Genomic DNA, 21,176 nt, shown 5'->3' on the forward strand with positions numbered 1-21,176 from the left:
AGTCTTGCAATTATTTTCAGAAAGCCTAGTAGTAGCTCAGTATGAGTAAAACAAACAAAAAAAAAGGTCATATTTAGCATATCTGAGTTTGTCCATATTTTCTTCTTCTTCTTTATTAATGCTTTGCCTTTGGAAAACAATGCAGTTTTGGTGGCACTGCTTTCCTGTCAGCTTCTCCACAACGAGCATTTTGTTATCTTCAAGTTACAATGAACCCCAATTTTGGAACATCATATACATGCTTCTGGGAAGAGGGTAGAGACACATTCACTAGTTCTCTCTAACAAGTACCACCTTTCCTTTAGATCTGCTCCACCAGTACTAGAGCCAGTAACTGCAAGGGAAGGGGATGAGACAAAAAACCAAAACCAAACAAAACAACAACAAAAAAACCACCAGAGAAAAAACAAAAAGGCAACCTCTTTTCACATAGATAACAATGGGAACTAAGAAAGCTAGTGACTTTTTTACACCTCCCAATTAACCAAGCTGCTCAAAGCTCAAGAGGGAAGAGCAACAAGTATATGAAAACAATCCTGGTATGTTCTGCTTTCATGACCACCAGAACCATTTACTTTATCTCCAAACACGCTCTCACATCAGGTTTCATCAACAGGGTTGACCTGAACCTTCACTTTCCAGCACGCACATTTTTCTGCCCCAGCAGTCTCAGGTGATGCTCATCGGATGCACACACCTGGGATCCAGAGAACCTCCCTTCCACTCTGCCACCAACTTGCAATTACAGTTACTTGCTCAAAGCCACAGAACATCACCTAAGCTGAAAATAGCAGCATGTACTTATTTTGGTAAAGAACTGCTTTTCAAGGGACTATTATAGTGGCAGAACAATTAGAGCTTACTTTTAAATATTTAAACTTACAGTTCATGAGGAATTTGCTCAGTAATCTATTCAATTCTTTAATAATCTAAGGAGAACAATCCAATTTAAAATTCTTTAAATCTGTCATTAAAATCTCTCTTTAAATCTCCCATTTCAGCATCCCCAATGATGTAACAACCTTTTAAATAAAGCTAGTGATTGCTCATTAACAATATGAAGTCTTCACTGTAGTTTTTGCAATAGTTTTTTGGGGAATTCATGTATGTCTGAAGAGACTATAGCAAAACAACTTGTAGTCTGGAAGGGCTATTTTAGCAATTTCTGTAATCTCTGAGTTGGTAGCAACATGGATAGCCAGACATGCTCAAGACTTAGAAGCAGTAACAGAAAGAAACCAAAAACTGAATCCTGAACCCAGAATCCTCAAGGAAAACGATGTGCCTACCGATAAAGGAATCAAGTGCAAGGACATGCCTTGCCTCTGCAGCTACTCCCACTGCCAGCTGGATGCATCCAAAGGCACACTGCCTTTTATCTGGCTGGCAAGGCTACAACCAGGTCCTGATCAGACACCCTCTAAAGTAAATACCATTATATGAGTGAGTCAGGGCAACAAACCACTTGGAAAGCCCAGTTTAGGGGCTAGCCAACAGATTTTTTTTCTTTCAGTTTGGAGCCTGTGGTCCTCAAGCGTCTCCCCAAACTAGAAAGCACTTTGGGAGATATATGACCAGTCACCACCAGCGAGCACAACGGCTGTCAGGTCCGCAGGAAGGTGTCCCAAACCCCACACGTTTCACCATTCCTGGGCAGCGGGAAGTATTTACACACGCACAAACCAAACTGGGTTCCCTACCAAAAGCCCTTTTTATTCCAGGGTCAAGGACCGAACTGATGTTCACCGGCGGGTACCCCATCCTTGGCCCCTGGGGCCCCGGAGCCATCACTACGGGTAGGGGAGCCCGGTGCTGCCCCTTGCCATCCTTCGCCGAGCCGGGTACCGGCCACTCCCACGGGGACTTTCAAGGGCAGCTGGCCGTTTGCATCCTCGGGCTCCCAGGAAGGAGCCACCCAGGTACAGAGCCACGGCCAGGGCCGGACACACGGCGCCGGGGATGCCGCTCCCCCCTCTGCATCTTCCCCCCGCCGCTCCCGCTGCCCGCGGCGCCGCGCAGGCCCGAGGCTGCGCTCCCCCCGCCTCCGGCAGCGCCGGCCCCCGCCGGGGGCTCCCTCGGCATCGCCGCCTTTCGCCGCCGGTGCGCCCGGGAGCGCGGACGGCGGCTCGGCCGCGCTCCACCTGCTCGCCGCGGCGGCCGTGCTCCGTACTCACTCCGCGTAGCCCGTGGTCCAGGGCAGGCGCCGGGTGTCCTTGCTGAGGATGAGGATGGGGCGGGCGATGTGGTCGGCGGAGCACTCCACCTCGTCCGGGGACAGTCCCAGGAACTCGGGTCTCCCGTAGGGGAAGCGGAGGGGCAAGTCCGCGCCGCTGCCGTGGTCGGCGCCCGCGCTGCCAGCCATGATGCCGCCCATGAAATTGGCCACGGCGGACTTCACCCGCGTGAGCATAGTACCCCCGCCGGCGGCGGCGGCAGCGCCGGGGCCGCCGCGCAGGGCGGGGAGCGGGGCGCGCCGGCGGGCAGCGCTGCGGGGGCGGCTCCGGCACCTCCGCCGCGCTCCCGCAATGGGGGCGCCGGGCCGCGCGGAGCCGGGCGAGAGGACGGTGGGCTCAGGGGCAGCCGCGGGGCCGAGGCCTCATTGCAGGTTTCCCCCTCCCGGCGCGGCGCTGGGTGAACTCAGCCCGGCGGCAGCGGCTGCTGAGTCATGTGATAGCGCGGCTGGATTCGCCCGGGCGCTTCCTGCTCCTCCTGCGGCACCGGCGGGCTCCTGGCACACGCCGGGCACGGGCGGCCCCGGCCCCCGCCCCCGCCCGCCTACCCGCGCCGGGGGGCGGCCCGCGGCAGGTGCGCGGCGGGCGGAGCCTGGGCCCGGTGGGGCCGCCCCCGGCTGCCCGCAGCGATGCGGCCGCGACCCACGGTCGTGCCCGCGGCCGCCTCCGGGATGAGCTGCCCGGGAGGCGTCTCCCGCGTAGTCGCTCGGGGTTCCATTAGCGGGGGCTGGACATCGCCGCCCGCAGTACGCTGTCCCTGCTACCCCTGGGCTGAGCCAGCGCCGTCCCAGCCCCGGCAGAGCCCGCTGATCCTGCGGGACAAGACTCGCGCTTGGAGGGTTTACTTGCCTTCTCCTGCTTAAACACACCAAGGATATTTTCCCCACAGAGCCGTTTGTTAGAAAAGAGAACCGGGGACAGTGGCCGAAAGCGAGCCCTGCTGCCGGCCTGCCGTGGGTTCCCCCTGCCTGCCGGGGGAGGCCGGGGACGTGCCCTCCCGCCGGTCAGCGGTGACGGAGTGGCAGCCCCCGGGCTCCTCCGCGCACCGCCGGACGTTTAGGATGCTGTCATGGAGCAAAAGTGAAAGAACGGGGCCAAACATCTTCAAATTTGAGGACATAGATGTTTTAACCCCTTCTCTTCTTGTGTAATTTTGACCATGTCATACTCTTCTACAATTAAAAAAAAAAAAAAATAAACAAACTGGGAGGTCTGTTCCATGTAGTGGTCACCCAAATATGTGGAACGGTTGCAGATTTGGGTGTGCCAAGCTTTGAGAAAATGTAGGAATGGAGCAGGAGCATGTAGGAAGTCTGTCCTCTGAAGCAAGGCTCTGTCGGTGCCCTGTGATTCTGCAGCACTCCTGGGAGCTGTAAGTCTTACTGAAAGGCAATGCGAAATGGAGCAGTTAGGTATGGCAAACCATGAGAGTAGTGCAGTACTGGAACTTAGCAGGAGAAAGCTGGTTAGTCATCATACATGGCATACATATAGTGGGGAAGATTTGCCATCATCTTGCTGGCTCATACTAGAAACCAGCTGGCATAAAACTCAACACACAGTTAAAAAGGTTTGAAGAATGAGTCCTGTGAGCTTGTTCAGTTTCTTATTATTAAATAACATCCTGAGAACTGAGTTCAAACAATGCCTGTGTTTGCTACAGGTTCCTTACATACAGACATAAGAAATGTAAAGCTGTTGTTACACTCACCAGTTTTTATGATAAAGTTGTCTATTAATAAATCTAGAGAACCAAAAGTATATTGGAGAACAAAGGTGCTAAGAGCATGTTAAGTGCCTTCTAAAGTAGAATTGGAAATGTATCTACTCCTAATTAAGCATTACAGATGCACTTCCTTTAGGACGAGGTGTTTATTTTTCCTATCTCTTGTTTACTTATTTCCAGGGTTGATTTACAAGTATTTTGAGGAACAGTAAACCTCTCTTAGTTAATTCCCAGTTTCTTCCACCCAAGACAATCTCTTTATACTATCTGTTGTCTTCTGGATGGCCTCTGTTTTTTCATCCGACAGGTACTCCAGCACTCATTTCCCTCACTAATGCTTATAGGACCTGCCACTGAGACAAGACAGTAGTGAGAAGAGGGACATGAGCAGAAGTTGACATGTATCCCTCTATCCCTCACAGGTTATCAACTGTACTTCTGGAGAAGCTGTGCCAATGTACTAGACTTTGCAGTTTATTGGACCCAAAGGCTTTGAAAAATATCATTGACTAAAACTCAGAGAGAATTCAGTATTTGTTCTCTGGCCCCATGCTGCAGTCACTATTCTGCACAAAACATGATGGAGAAATATGAAGGAATATGTGTGGGCTTGTTAGAGTTTAAATTATTATCTCTACTAGATGACAAGGAAAAGCTCAGATCAGGCATATGGGCAGACAGCTTAGCAGCTCACCACTCAAAACAGATCTGTGCACTGTTTCAGATTCTGTGGATGCTTACCTCTGGTACAAGAATGCTGTAATGATACAACAGTATAACAGGTGTGATATGGCCTCTTCATACTGAAAAGTACAGAGGTGCCTTGATTTCAGTTCTCTAGGAAAGAGGATCATGTTCCCTTTTGACTCAGAAGTGAAGCCTCACTTCTCAAAGGAAGTAATAGTCAGCCCCTGCAGCGCTCAGCAAGTTCCTCATATCTCCTAGCCTATGGTCTGCCTAGTCCAAGCCAGACATTTTTCTTTGGTGGTGGATAGACCTTTAAAGGTTTGGATATTGAGTTCAACTAAAATTTTGAGGCTGAATTCTCTATGCAAATATTTGAAAATTGACTCTCTGTCCTTCTGCAATCCCATGACTAATGCAAAGGAAAGATGACAGGTTTTTTTAAATGTTAACTTATTTGAGACATTGGGGTATATCTACTTTTCTCTCTGAATGGCTAACCATGCCAGGGAGTGAAGCTACATGTGGGCCAGAAACACATTCATATGAGCTCTTTGAAGCATCTGAATTATGCCACCTTGTCATGCATTGTATTCAGCATTCAACAAATTCAATAATTTTAATCATAATGAAAACAGATTCACACAAAGAACACTCTAAACTTTAATGCATAAAATAATTCTGATTGGAGATGACTTCTGACGATCATGTCCTCCAGCTCCTTTTCAAAGCAGGGCCAACTTTAAAGTTTTGTTATATTGTCCAGAAACTTGTCCAGTCAAGTTTTCAGTATTTCCAAGGATAGATTTTCCACAGTGGAGGTACCACAGCCTCTCTGGGCACCAGTTCCAGTATTCCACCATCCATTCTTTTTTTTTTTCCCTGCCATCTATTTGGGATTTCTGTTGTTGCAGTTTGTGTCTGTCGCCTCTTATCACCATTCACCTTTGAAAATATGATTCTTTCCTCTCTATACTGTCTTATTAGGTAGTTGAAGGCAGCAGTAAGGTTTCTTCCTCTTAGCCTTGCCTTCTAAAAGCTGAACAAATCCATTTATCTCAGCATCTTCTTGCAGAACCTTGGTGGCCCACTGCTGGCCTCACTGCAGTAGGTCATCTGGGGAGCCCCAAACTGGACACAATACTCTCACGAGTGCCATTCAGAGGGGTGTGATCACTTCCCATGACACTTGCTAATACACCCCAATATGTGTTTACCCTTCATCACTGCAAAGGCACACTGGTGATTGATACTTTATTGCCTGCCAGGATCCTCAGGCCTTTTCCTGCGAAGATGCCTTCTTGACCATCAGTTCTCTGCATGGGTTTTCCCCATCCCAGTTGCAGGACTTTGCACATGTTCTTGGTGAACTCCAGAAAGTTCCTGTCAGCCCATTTCTTCAGGCTGCTGAGATGCCTCTGAGTTGTAGCCCTGCCCTCCAGCTATCAACTTATTCCACACAATCAGGGGGAAAGGAGACAAATACAGACAGCAAAAAAATTCGTAGGGCTGTCATAACATCTCTGTAGGTATTATTTTTATATAGAACCATAGAATATCTCAGAATTGGAAAGGACCCATAAGGATCATGGGATCTAACTGCCTGCTCCTTGCAGTACTACCTAAAGCTAAACCACATGGCTAAGAGCATTGTCCAGATGCTCCTTGACCTCTGACATGCTTGATGCCATGACCAATTCCCTGGAGAGCCTATCGCAGTGACCAGACACGCTCTCAGAGAGAACTTGTCCTAATGTCCAGTCTGACCTTACCTTGATGCAGCTTCATTCCATTTCCTTGTGTCTTATTTTTGCCTTTGTAGCTACTTTTTAGAGAACTGTAAGAAAATTCACATTAAATAAAGGAAAAGCTTTTAAAATGAAATATCCATTTGGCTGTAAGGATTCTGGTTCTAGCTTGTGAGTACTTGAGCAGAAAATATATTATGTGGACTAGCTGGAAGTGTATCCAGTGCAAGTGCATTGACTTGACATGTTTAAATTTTTTCTGATAATAAAAATTATTTCTGGTGCAGGCCCTTTTTTGTTTCTCTTGCATAATATGGCAATACTTGGGGCTCTGCCTCATAGGAATGTGTAATTTATTTCAACAGTGTAACTCTCACTAGCTTTTGTACTTTGTTTATACCTTATGTTGCTTGCTTACTGGAAGGTTTTTTTCCTGTGCTTTTCGTGCTCTGAATAAAAGCAATGGCGAAGCTCCCTAAGACTTTGGTGAGAGAAGAAGTAGGTCCAATGTGAGATGAATGCACCATTTCTGCAGGTTTGAACTTCTGGGTCATGTTATCATAGATGTAGTCAATATCCACAGGTGTGAACTGAGCTGCTGAACGAATTCGGAGAGCGTGTCAGAATAGGTGCCTGACATTATGGGATGAATCTGTATATGCAGGGGGAAAAAAGCTGTGACGGAAGAATTGGTTGCACTTCTCTGTTAATTCCCCATACAAAAAACACTTAAAGCCTTATTTTTGCATATGATTCTACTTAGGAAGATTACCACATCATGTGGTGATCAATGAAGTTATTCTTACCTTTTCAAAAGGACTGTGCAACCTTTAATTAGCATGAGGAAGCTCTTTATCTCCAGAGAAAGGCCCTTCAGAAGCACAGTGCCTGAAGCATCATAATGACGTGCAGACAAAATGCCTCTTATTGAGACATCAATCCTACTTCCCGCAATACCCGATCTCTGTCTGCCTGCAGCAACCCCCAGCATTTCTAGGCTTGTAAGAGCTGATGAGATGGAAGCTGTTGGTGCTCTTGCCAGTTTGCATGCAGAAGCACCAATTAAACTTAAAAATAAATAAATGTTAGCAATACTTGAAGTGGTATATTTCCTCTGCTATACCTGATTTCTACTGCACAATCCTCTAGTCAATATTAATTTCACACATGGATTTCCTTTTGAGAGACTTCCACAACTGAAGCTCAGAGAGAGCATCTCCATTAGAACATGGTTAGTGTGATGGTCCCAAGGCTTTGTGGTCCATTCCAGTCCCCCACAGCGAATGAGCTGGATAGTCCCAGTGAAGGCTGCTACCCAAAGTGTCAGTCCACAAAATGGTATGAGGGCCAAGCCCTCATATATTTTATTCTCCAGAATGAAATTTAGGGTGAAATGTTCTTTTTCTACCACTGTCCTAACCACAAGGTGACCAAAACCTGTAAGTATTTTTTCTTTGTTAGGCTACAGTGGCTATACCATTCACCTTTCATGGCCCAATGCTTTTCATCTGCAGGTCCTCCTCTGAGTATTGCATATATCAGAGACCTGCTGAAGCTCAGTGTGAGTTGGGGGCATGGGAAGGGCAAGCAAATATACAAAGTTTCTTTTAGGCTAGTGTGAAACTAGTTGTACACGTGGGTTTCATGCTAGTATGCAACATGGACTCATCCGGAGACCTAGGATGGCAGGCAGGAACAGGAGCCCAATGTTGTCTGCTCCACTCCTACCTCCATGCATGTGGAGAATTACCTTTGTTCTTGGTCATGCTGAATGGCTAAAACCCTGTACTTTTAGGAATTAAAAAAATTCTCTCACCAGCAGGGCTCAACTGAGAAGGTATTTCAGAGCAGTGTTGTACTGAATCAGGATGGCTTTAACAAAGCAGGGGCTGGAGCCCTGGTGTCCCATTTCCCAAGAGAGCCTCCCCCTCCTGCTTTTGCAGACTCATTCTTTCTGCACCTTCCCAGAAATATTTCGGAGGCGATACAAAGCAAAGCCCTGTCACAGCCCTGTCCGTACTCAAAAATTCACTGTACAGCTGAGTGGTGAAAGTATTCATACCAGAAAAGTGGGTTCATATCCCCTCTCACAGTGGAGGACTAATAAATGCAATGTTATGAGCTGCATGAAAGCAGCCTTCAGTTACATACCTAGGCAGAAAAAAGGCTCTGAGGAGGGATCTTAATTGACTAGCAATCACAGCAAAAGATGTCACAAAATCATAACACTTCTTGCAATCTATAGAAATAAAAATAAATACTTCAACATAAGCTGCCCATAAGCCTGCCAGAGTGTCACATTTGCCAAAGGCTACAGAACGACTTTTTCTACAAGAATCTATCTGCAAATATCCTGAAAATAATTTTCTAATTTCACAATAAGCATCATCATTATGATTTTGCTTCTACAGTCTCTTCTTACTTCCCATTATCTGCTCCTTTTGAATGCCTGTAGCTAAATCTGCTAATAATGGGATGGAGTAGGGATTAGTTTGTTTATGTGCTTCTGTTGGCAGCTTTTCATAGGGGAGGTGGAGCAAAATGATTATATCCTCTCTGGGGCTCCTTTGCCCTGGCTCTTGTGAAAGAACATCTTGCCTTGATGATGTTGTGAGAGGCTTCAAAATATCAGCAGTGGCAACACTTTTGCTGACAGTCTCAGCAAAAAAAGATGAAACTAGTCAAATAGTTTGCAATGCAGAGACAACAGGAAAATAAGCAGGTTAAAGGACATGTAGGTATTTGTAGGGGTGAGGGACAGTATTAAAAGCTTGACTGAGTACAGGCACATGTGTTTCATCTACTTCAACATTTCCAATTGAGTAGGAGCATGTTTCAGAATACAAGATAGTCTTGACTGGTACCTGGGTTGAACACGGGTTAAACACGCAGGGAAGTGATTTGTATGTACCACATAGAGGGGAATTTTTGAGTAACCTGCCAGCTGCCTTCACTGCAGACACTCCTTACATGGGGCTGTCTCAAGATTAAGTAGGATGGGTGGGTGAGGGGCTTCTTGTCTGCTGATGGTGGCTTAGGAGCAGATGGTGAACATGAATAAAGATTCTGCCCCTACATTTGGGCTGCGGCTTCTGCTGCACAAGCTTTCCTGCAGTTCAGGCCAGCCAGGCACTGGCTTTCAAATGCATGTCAGCCATGGTCTTGTTGACAGCATTGTCAAGCCTTAACCATCATGCTTAGAGTTAGGCAGTGCTTTCAAAAATATTTCTTTTTTAATTAAATGAACAGTTCTGGCTGAACGTCAAGATTTGAATATCAGCTTGGACATATGAAATCCCAGGTGCCTTATGTGGTCCTCATTCTCATAGTTTTGCCAAGGAAGGAAGTAGGATATTTGAGCAAGTTGTCAAAACTCCAGGGTCCTAGACTTCAGGCTGAATTTACCAGGTGTTTTATGTTTTCATAAATCACAGTCACAGCTATAGTGAATGATGGCAGGGAAAGTTAAAGAAATTATATTACTTTTGCATTTAGCTCTTAGATTTCTGCACATCTTCTGTGAGCAGGAATATGGAAACTGTTTTCCTCATTCCTTTTTTATTTTCTGTCCAGCATTGCTCCTGATGTGTCTGTGTCCCTGTATAGTCAGTCTGATTATCTACTTTCGCAAATACATGACATTCTGATATTAATATGCTGTCATTCAGACCGGTACAACTAATATATGGAATCTTGTCAGCAGACAATAAAAAGGAAAAAAAAAAAAGACAAAAGCAAGTATTTAGAGTTTGTTGTCACTTCCAAAAGTTTGATGAAGAGGTAAAAGTGAGTATATAAATATTTATTGAGTTGTGTTAGAGTAAAAAAAAAAAACTCTTCTGGTTTAGTTGTGAAAAAAGATACTATAAATTTTATCTATTCTTCTACAGCATCCTTCAAAGTTCTCTTGTTATACTATCTGCTTCTTTTTCTGCAAAACCCTGTGTCACTGCTGTTGGACCTAAAGCATTTAAGCCTGGGCAAGCACATCTCTCTCTTTCTACCTTGCTCTACCTTGCTCTTGTTTTATAACTTGAGTGGTCTCTCTTATTAATGCTCATGACAGTTTTATTTAAATTAATTATTCCTCACCATGTTTTATTTATTGAGGGGTTTGGGGCTTGATTTGCCTTTGGTTTTGACTTCTTTTTTTAATGGATTAGAAGCTATATCTTTTGAAAATCTCCTGCAGAGTGAGTTTTAAAAAAAGTAGTAGTAGTAGTAGTAGTTGTTGTAGTAATAGTAGTGGTAGTAGTAGTAATTGTAATAATAGTAATAGAATAATTCCTTTCATGCTTCTTCCTAAAGGCACACAAATGGAACTGTTACATCTGCTTAATTTCTCCCAATTGGGACTGATTTAGTGGTGAAAAACCAGGATTTAATTCAGTAGTACAGTGCTGCCAGTCAAGGGAGAGACATGTGAGAGCATTAACAATGTGCCAGTAATGGCCATCCTGAGTATAGCAACACTCAGGAGCTTCATTGGTTGAGAACTGGACCCATTTCAGTTGTGCTGGAATGCAGGAATCAGGCTAACTTAAAGGATCTTCCAAGATCACAGAAACCAGGCTTCTTCAGATGCTCTCAAAAAAAAAAAAAAAAACAAGGCACTGAAAAGGTTGCATCAGGGGAAGCCAGTTCAGTTCTGGAATGAGCTGATGGGGAAAAAGTTCAAACAGGACTGTCTGAACATCTCTGCTTCCACGGCCAAGGCAGCCATGGGAAATGTCCTAAGCAAACACAATGCCACGACAATAGGCAATCTGCACGACCTTCTGCTTACTCCAGCTGACATATCTGAAAATCACATTAACCTCTGGCTTTTATGGGTCATGGTCTTTCAACTACTGTGTATAACAACCTAAGAAACCCAATAGGAAAGATGCTTTTTAACAGATTTAAAGCAATAAAGCAAGAATCATGGTCTTCCACCAGATAGCTGACATAGAATAAACATGCTGACCTTCTGGAAAAATAATTATTTGTGATTGCACATCTGTGTCTACAGTGGGTTTTTTTTCTAATTTAAAGTATTTTTAAAAAATATTTAATTATTTCTATGGAGCTGGAGCTTCTTTTGATAGTGATACATGCACCTCAAATACATTCAAGTAATGAGAGTAAATAATTAGCATGCCATCACCTAATGCTGGTTGCTGCCAATTGTTTTTCAGCTTAGCCACTGAAAACAGTTCTCACTGTGCTGCAGGGCAGTTTCTTTTGTCCTGTGTTTTCACACTCCTTTACCCTTCACTTGAGTTCTTTCCTAAAGCCCTGCCTGAAGTAGGGAGATGCCACGGGCTCGATGCCCATGGCTACCACCATGCCTGAGCCTCCGAGGATGTGGTGCAGTCATGGTACCTCATGGCTAGTCCAAAACTTGTCACCAGCCCCAGCAAAACTGACTCTGGTCTCCCTGAAGACAAGAGTAAAGTAACTCTGCTGCTGCTTGCTGCCTTCTTCTGCCCAGTATAGTGTGGGGCTGGCAGTGGACGTGATGGGGAAATTTTGGGGACTGCTCAGCCCAGGTTTACAAGCTCCAGCTCTCACAAATCCATCCCGAGCCAAAAAATAGGAACCATGGTCACAGCTACACTCTTGTCCTTGGTCCTTTGTGCCTGTCCTTTGCTATCCCAAACCAAAAGGGTATTTCATCCATGGATTTCATTTAATCTCCATTTGCAATTTTACTAAAGTATTTAACTGAACTACAGGAATCTACAGTTCATAAAAAGACCCGTGATTAAGAAAAATCTGCAAATGTATTGTCTATATTTATGCATTATTTATTTAATAATAAAGGGTTTATGTTGGTGAGGGACACTGTGAGATACTTCCCTTAACAGTGCTCAAAATAGCCCTGCTGGGCAGAGCTCTGTTTCAGCTGCAGTTAGGGGGAGATGCGGGCCTGAAAGTCAGGGTGAAAGAGTTCCCTGTCATGATAGCAGGGACAGAGTCTGCAGCTCAAGAGCAGACCACAGAAAAGTGTTGACACCACAAAGACAGCCACGATGTTCCATTAAATCTGATGAAGCCTGAAATTCAAAGCTGGTCGAAAGGCTGGTATAAAGTGCATAGGAAGCACTTTAAAATGCTGATAAGCAGGTATCACTCCGACCCTGTTGGCAGATACACTAATGTAGCAGGTTTTCAAGGATGAGGTTCTTTGAGAGAAGTTTCTCAGGAAAGTTTGATCTGTTAGTGCTTTCAGTCAAACCCTGTCACGCCCTGAGTTTAAACAAGCATGTTTAAGGAAAACAGTGACAACACTGTTCTGTTTCCCATGTTTCCCATGTTGTTCTCATATGCTCCTCACAAGGGATTTTGTGACACAGGATTGTAGGTCACACTTACAATTATCGTTTTATTCTAGATGCCCTAAAGCCATCCAGTGAGAGTCCACATCCAGGTATTTTTTTTAACAAGGGATTGAAACTGGCATTCGGCACTGCAGTGTGCTGAGCTTGCTGTCCCTCTCTATGAGTGCAGAGGGGGCTCACCCAAGCAGAGCAGTGACCATGCCCCAGCATTTTTATGTGATATGTCTGCCCGGAGGGGCTTGTCTCAGTGCAGAGTCTCTTCCCTGAGCACAAACTTGCAAAAGACCAGAAATCCTCCCAAGGATGGAAACAGAAAACAGGTCTCTGCTTCTCCTGGGAAAGAAATTAGATGCTCAGGACATGGTGAGAAGTGGTTTGTGGGGGATAGCAGCTACCACACAGAGAAAAATGGTAGAGATTTTAAGATGGCTCAGCAGAAGGTTGAAGTGGAAAAGGCATCCACCAATTATAAGGATATTAATTCAGTAATACAGATTGTGATCATTTTAGACTATTATCATAATAATGCCCTTATTTGTTTCATAATAAGGTTTCAGCAAGGACTGCAGTTCTTGGTGAAAAAGAAGTTTGGGAACTACTGATTTGATGAATAAAGGGTGATTTGGTAGGTTTCAGTAAATACTAATGATTTAAACAACATTGCCTGTAATTTGAGAGCCATATATCAAACACTATTATGAAGATCATGATGTAGGAAATTCATAGCCATTTAAGACACCTTGATGCTGTTATTCTGCAAAACACAGCCATAAGAGCTCCACAAATACTAAAGGGTTAGAATTTGTTTCCAACTGCTTCTGAAGCTGCCAATGAAAGTAAGCCTGATTTTTAGAAAGTTCTTGGCTTCAGCCAACTTTTAGCTTCAGCAAAATTGTGTGCTTAGCAGCTCTTGAAAAACAGTGCATTTCTATCAGGTACCCATGGCTGTATTTTGGATCTGGAGTTAAGCACTTGACTCTGAATTTCTGATTAAATAGTATTTTTTTGTAAGTCCTGGTGATTAAAATTCATCAAAACTAGGGGCTCATATTGCTGCCTTCAACACTCACCTTTTCCTTTTGTTTCCTAACATACACATCATCAATTGTATCTTGAACACAGATTCAGAAAAATAAACTTACTCTATCATAATAGTATTACTGCAAGAATTCATAAGCCTAAATAAATTTTTATATGATAACTTGCCAGAATTGCTCACCCATGCAAAATTAGTGATGTGCCAACATTGGCAGATTAGCACATAACCATATTGTGCCAACACTGGCAGGATTAGCACATAAACATATTTTCTGTCTTTTTTTTGGCAATAATCATTATACCACAGATAGCAGTAAAGGGGAGCTGCCATGCTTGTGGTTTTAGTTCTGATGGCTTGGGCAATAGCCATGGTCACAGTGAAATGAAATAACGCAGGTGTTAGCACAACAGAGTTTCCAGAGGAAAAATCCAGTGTTATTTTTTATAATCTCCTTACAATCTGCGCTGAAGCCCATTGCTTCTCCCCAGTTAAACTCAGCCAGGGCTACTTCAATGAAGTCACAAAATCACAGAAAGGGCAAAGTTGGAAGGGACCACAGTGGGTCATCTGGCCCACCCTCCTTGCTCAAGCAGGATAATCCCAGAGCATATTGCACAGGATTGCATTCAGACAGTTCTTGAATATCTCCAGCGAGGGAGATTGCACAAGCTCTCTGGACAGTCTGTTCCAGTGCATGGTCACCCACACAGTAAAGAAGTTCTTCCTCATATTCAAGTGGAACTCCCTGTGCATCAGTCTCTGCCCATTGCCTCTTGTCCTGTTGCTGGGTACCACCAAGAAGAGACCGGCTCCATCCTCTTGACATCCTCCCTTCAGATAATTACAGACATTGATGAGGTCCCCTCTCAGTTGTCTCTTCTTGAGGCTGAACAGGCCCAGTTCCCTCAGCCTGTCCTCATAAGAGAGATGCTCTAGTCCCTTAATCATCTTTGTAGCCCTCCACTTGACCTGCTCCAGGAGCTCCACATCTTGCTTGTACTGAGGAGCGCAAAACTGAACAGAATACTCCAGATGTGGCCTCACAAGGCCTGGCAGCTGCTGTTCAGCCAGTTCTCAGTCCACCTCACTGTCCGCTCATCCAGTCCACACTTCCTGAGTTTGCCTATAAGGATATTTTGAGAGACACTGTCAAAAACCTTGCTGAAGTTGAGGTGGGCAATACTCACTGCTCTCCCCTCATCCATTCAGGTAGTTGTTTCATCGTAGAAGGTCATCAGGCTGGTCAAGCATGATTTACCTTGAGTGAATCCATGCTGACTACTCCTGATCACTTTCTTGTCATTCCTGTGGATACAGATGGCCTCCAGAATAAGGGACTCCATAACCTTTCCAGGGACTGAGGTGAGGCTGACTGGCGGGTGGTTCCCTGGGTCCTCCTTCTTGCCCTTTTTGAAGACCAGGGTGACCTTTGCTTTCTTCCACACCACCCGGATGCAAAGCCAGCATGGGGTCTCTGTGAAAGAGAAGATGAGATCACAGCAGTTTGTGCTTCTCAGGCTTGTAAACAGTTATCTTTTGTAGAAACACAATGCTCAATACATTTTTGTATGAGTCATATGTGTCCTTCCTCTTCAGTCTCTTCCCAAACAAGTTCTCAGTGTTTCTGCATATCACTTCTAGCCATTATCACAGTAGCTGCACATCTTGTGTAATAAAAAGTGCATATAAGCTCAGAATGCTCTCAATACAATAGAGATTAATTCCATAACAACAACAATGACGATGACAACAACAACATCATCTATGCAGGAAACTGTTGCCTTTATAACACAGAGAAACTTTATGGAAGAATCTCCTCCAGGGTGGTGAATCTTTTGATATTTTTTATGTAAATCTCTTCAGACTGCTTTTTCTTTTCTTTTTGCAGAATTAAAATAAATATTTTAAAAATAGCTAGAAGGTAATATATGACCATATTTTAAATTTGAACAAGTTCTTCTGATTTCTTTCATGAATGCCGTTAAAGCCAAAAGGGAGTTCTGCACTTATATTCTGAAGTAGTGACATGATAGTGTGATTCACACTAAAAGTCAATCTGAATATCAATGTTTCAATGTATAAGGGAAAACAAAGCTGCCCCAAGGTTTCTGCTTATCCTGTACAAGGAAAGAATTATCTCTATAGGAAACTTAAAAGAGCTGTACTATGCACATCCATTTATGTGCCTGCATACACAGTTAATATAAAACACCTCATGCTTTTGTGGGTGGTATATGACACTATAATACACATGAACTCAAGTGAGAGAGGTTTCCGGTCTGGGCAGGATGACTGAGTCTGTCCTGGTGTGCAGGGGTGATCCTGTGCACACACACCCTGCCCCTGCACTTCCACACTGCCCACCAGGCTGCCTGTGGCCCCTGCGGCTCCGGGCAGGGACAGGGCTGCACCCCTGTGCAGCCTCTGGCCACATGGCACCGAGACGCCGGTTCAGTGTCCAAGGAATTGAAGCAGCCCAGGCACTGTTCTGGTGTACACGTTGTCTGGGAGAGAGCTTGCTCCTCAATAAGCACCCCAGTTCACCTCTAACTGGAAGTGCTTTACATCCACCAGTGCATATAGGTTGCTGTGTGGGTACACAAGTATAAGCAGGTCAGATTCAGGAACACTTTTCTGATTTCCCCTGGTGTTGTTGCCAGCGAGGCAGTGTGATTTCACAGGGGAAATTACCACAAGTGTGGCTCTCACAAAAATCAGCTGCTGCATTGTGGAAAAGACCAGTTCCACTCCCAGTTCCTTGTAGTCCCTATCCATCTTCTTCCTTTGCAATTCAAAGTTACAGATATGCTTGCATCCCCCCAGAATGGAAAGGAGACAACTTAGCTGTGATTACAAAGAAGACTTTTGAGATCAAAAGGTGTCAACAGTGTCTTGCAACTGTGTTTAGACTTCAAACTAAGTCAGCCAACTGAATGCTGTTGGCATGTCCTGCTGAGATGCAAATAACCTGAAAGGTGAAGAGCAGAGGTCAGAGTACTGTCTAGGGAGTTCTGGCCAAAATACAGTGAGCCATATCTCTCCTTCCTTATCCCTAGTGGGATGGGAATGAGAATCAGAAGAAGGTAAAATCCATTAGTGGAAATAAGAGCAGTTTAATAATTTAGGTAAAGTATAATAACAATAATTGCAATCACAACAGCAATAAAAAAGCCGATAAGAAAAAGAGAATAATAAAAGCCAAGAGAAACAAGGGATGCACAATCCAATTGCTCACCACCATTGACTGATGGTCATTGACAGCCCATTCCTGTGCAGTGATTAGCCTTCCCAGCCAATTCCTCTCACATACTGGTCTTGATGTTCTGTGGTATGGAACTACCCTTTGGCCAGTCCAGGTCGTCCATCCTGGCCGTGCTCCCTCACAGTTTCATGTGCACCTGTTTGTTGGCAGAGCATGGAAAGCTGAAAAGTGCTGGACTTAAGTAAGCACTACTTAGTAACAAAGTGTGTTATCAACATCATTCTCATACTACATCCAAAACACGGCACTGTACCAGCTACTAGGAAAAAAAACTAACCCAGTCCCAGGCAAAACCAAGACAGCAGGGCAAAGCAGCTGCTGTTTCCCATTCTAGAAGCCTGAGCTGTAGATCCATTCCCTGCAGGGCTCGCTAAAGGCTTTCTCATGTGTGAGAATGCCAGCCCCCTCTGCTGAGTTTTTAAAGAGCATTGTTAACTCCATATGTGTCTTTTGGCTCTCTGCTTTTTATTTCTGTGTTTTATCTGCTGGCATCCTTAGAGTGTTAAAAGTTGCATTTAACCTTGTCAAAGGAGGACTGTTTCTATTTTAAATTGAAGCATTTTTGTACACAAATCATATTTTGCTTGCAACATTTCCTTATGGTTAAATATTTATGTTGGAATTCCTAAATTATAGTACAAAAACAGTCAAAGGAGCTGAAGAAGAGCAACTTCTGTTCTGAAAGGAAGTATAATGATATCGTTGATATTTCTTAAATGAAACTACTTTATTTCCAAGGCAATAGAAGGAATAGCAGCTGTGTATTTTGTGACAGGTAAAGCCTTTCTCTTCCCCCATGAGCATATCATGATTTCATCAAATCCGTTTAGTAAAGTGTCTTGGATTGTTTTATTTAGCAATTTGCCTTCTCCTATATGTTGACTGACAAGAGTTCTCAGGTTGAAACTTTATTTTCTCACACATGCAGCTGACATTGCTGGGGCAAGTCACAGTTACTAGTCCTTTCCTGGACAAGTGTGTACTTAACCTGCTTGGGTTTATTTAAAACTTAATTTTCCTTGAATGTGCCAATGCGTGACTTTAAGATTCACTTTCTTTTGGACCCAATTAGGCATTTTCCCAAAAAAGCAGGATTTTAACCATTAATCCTGCAAGATGACAAAACCTCACCAAAAAATATTAAATTTACAGACTTGTTGCACTACAGAAGGAAATAAATTAGGTTGGCTTGGCTTTGCTTAATCTCAACTACAACCTCAGTGCTTCAAACCCTTGGAATAAATTTCCTTGTTACCATGCCCCAGGGCATTCCTCCTCCAGCATCCTATAACAAATCCTGATTGTTACATGACTGCGCACTCAGCAAACATTTCTGTATTTCTCAACCGATTTTTTTTTGTGTTTTATTCCCATAAAAATTGGTCCCAATCTGATTTAGTACAAATATGACAATATCTGAAACACCCCATAGTGCAAATGTTGTTTTCTAAGATCTCCTTCCTGCAAATACCTGTAGAATGAAACTGTAAACAAAATTAGGAGAAAGAGAAATAGCAGCAGGACAACCATGACTTAGCCAGTTGAAGGAAACATCAGTGTCTATTTACAATGTTGTTTAAATTTTTTTCCTAAATCCATTTTAATTTCTGTTGGAAAATGCTATATTTATACAAAAGGACTATAAAAATGACCTGAACTGATCTTTATCTTCAACTGAACTGAAGGTAGCCTGGTAAAATCTGACCATCACCTTTCAGTGATTATTTGGAAATAAAATACATTTTCTTGAAGTACTTAAAATTCTTTTTGGTCACTAGGGTATGTTAGTAAATGCTGCTTTCAAATGTACATTTCACACCAAAATAGATGTTTTTCCAATGTTAACTATAAAAACTACTAGAAAGTATTGCCTCTGCCTAAGTAATGTGATAACAAAGGAAACAAGAAGTATCTTTGATGCAAACTCATTTTTATCCCTTTGAAATAAATAACAACATCTCCCTTTTGAATAGAGGTACTGAATGCACCCTCATTTTCTGTTCTTTCAATATATATTCCAGAGGGAAAATGCACGGCAGGTAATTAAAATACATGGGAGACAAATATTATTGCATGATTGCAGTCCAGTACACTGAGGTCCTTACTTCATCTGGGACTTGATAATTCAGATATAATAAATGATAAGGAACACTATTTTTTCTTTAATATCTCCATGAAAATATACTTCATATTGACACAGGGATAGCAATAGAGCTGCATTATTTTGTTTCTGAAGAAAAACTCTAGGTGAACAGCAGCCATTAATAACCCAGACAATTTTCTCCAATACTGGAAAAGATATTATGAGACCAAGATTGTTCAGCTGATGAGCCTGCTTCTGTAATCTGTTTTGGATAACAGCATTATAACAGCACAGAGAGTGTGCCTATATGAAAGATATTAATGATTTCTTCTGAAGCAAAATATAAAGTAAAAAAACAGCTGTCTGAAATAGTGTAGTTAAAGGCTAATTTCAAATTTATTGTAATTCTGATTGCTGTGTAGATGTGTACATGCTATTGTAATCCATGGCTATAATCAAACTATTAGAAACACTGAGACTGAGAACTAGAACAATGAACCAGCTAATGGCTGTCTGGATCACACTAACAGCACATCATGCCATGCTTATAATTTTTATCATCCTAATAACACTAAAATAATGATAATTGTAGGATCAAAACGGTGATGCCATTGATGAAGACATGCAGATTCTTTCAAACTCAAGTTTGAAAGAATCTGCATCTGTTATGTCACAACAAATGAGTGATTTTTGGAGTGTGCCATTTAACCAGCTTGTTTCTCTTTCCAGGTTTTAGTGAATTTCTAAACAGTTCTGCAAAAATTTTTGGACTGAACCTCCCCAAAAATCATGAATCTAAGATGCAAGTCTTGCAGGTAAAATGTATGAAAAGACCAAAATTAAGATAACTGGACTTTCTCTGCTACCTCAGTTATTAGTTTTTCTCAGCTGTGTCTCCAAACAGCATCTTGGCTGGAAATCCAAGTTCCAAAGATGCCTATTTAGGATGGCTGAAGAATATTCCTGGTTATAGTGTGGCACTGGGATCAAGCCCTGCTCTCACAGCCTGGGTTGGCAGCCCCGGTGAGATGTGAGCCGGAGGTTACACAGTTCTGCTGCTGCACCTGCCATAAGTCACGCTATGTCTTGCTCAAAGGACCAACCACCAGATGTTGAACTGATCCTACCGGCTTCTCATAAAGCTTCATGAAATTTGTTGTGTTTTCTCATTGGCTATGTGTTATGAGCTCATAAGATTGCTCATGCTGGTGAGCAGTAGGTCAGCTGCAGAGTAGGATTTCTCAGCCTACCTCTTCAGAGGTGGGAGTAATCACTATATAGAGTTAAGAAGCAGAGGTTCCTCTCAGATCACATCCAGATGTTCATTGCAGGCAAGGAAATACAGACTACATGCTGGTGGCTCTTCCAACTATCACTCTAGACCATGCTCAAGTGTTATATGAAATGTTTGAATGGGAAGCAGTGGCCACAACCTCTCCCAGCTCACTGCACGTGGGCTTTTAAGGAGACGTGATGCAGACACTTCCATCCACTGGCAAGCCAGCACAGCCAGAGCTCTGAGCTGCCATGGTGGCTGTGCTTGCCTCACACATACATCACTTTGAAGCCTGTAATTGTGCTTCTAGTCCAGGATGCCAGATGTGGTCTGGCTCAGGATGAAGACAGGACTATGGTTTGAGAACTAGCAGCCTGCCTTGCATGAATGAAAAGGGACAGGGTCTTGGTTGGTGGAAGCATAGCTAAAGGAGGAGGAATGAAAAAATACAGAGTTTAGGTGGGGGCATTGAGGTGCAAGAGATTGGGAAGACTGGGTGAAGTAGATAGTGATAAGGGGTTGAGTCCTGACAAATGCCATATAAGTAGTTGGGGAACCTGACATTGATAAATTTAGTTTGGGAAGCTTTCGTAGGCACTTGCAATAGAAGGATGCCTTGCAGGGTGACTAGCATACTTGGAAGAAGTGTTGCAGAAAACTCAGGCTACTTCACTGTCCTGTCAGTGATGTATTTGAACAAAAATACATGCATATGACAGCATAAGGAAGTTGGACATTTTGTTCATTCCTTTTAAATCAGGTGATAACCACAGGTCAAGTTTTTCTGGCAATAGAAAGATTGTC

At 43.5% G+C, this 21,176-nt stretch overlaps 1 protein-coding gene across 1 annotated transcript in view; it reads right to left on the reverse strand.

Annotated features, from left to right (window-relative positions):
• The window catches only part of PPM1H (protein phosphatase, Mg2+/Mn2+ dependent 1H), a 133,847-nt gene extending 131,112 nt beyond the window's left edge, over window positions 1-2,735 (reverse strand). Inside the window, exon 1 of the mRNA XM_068998278.1 lies at window positions 2,175-2,735. Within this exon, the coding sequence (XP_068854379.1) occupies window positions 2,175-2,410 (236 nt within the window). The 5' untranslated portion in view covers window positions 2,411-2,735. The remainder of the gene's footprint in view (window positions 1-2,174) is intronic.
• Between the last annotated feature and the right edge of the window lie 18,441 nt (window positions 2,736-21,176).

This window comes from Aphelocoma coerulescens, chromosome 1A (assembly GCF_041296385.1).
Source record: "Aphelocoma coerulescens isolate FSJ_1873_10779 chromosome 1A, UR_Acoe_1.0, whole genome shotgun sequence".
Taxonomy (NCBI): Eukaryota; Metazoa; Chordata; class Aves; order Passeriformes; family Corvidae; genus Aphelocoma; species Aphelocoma coerulescens.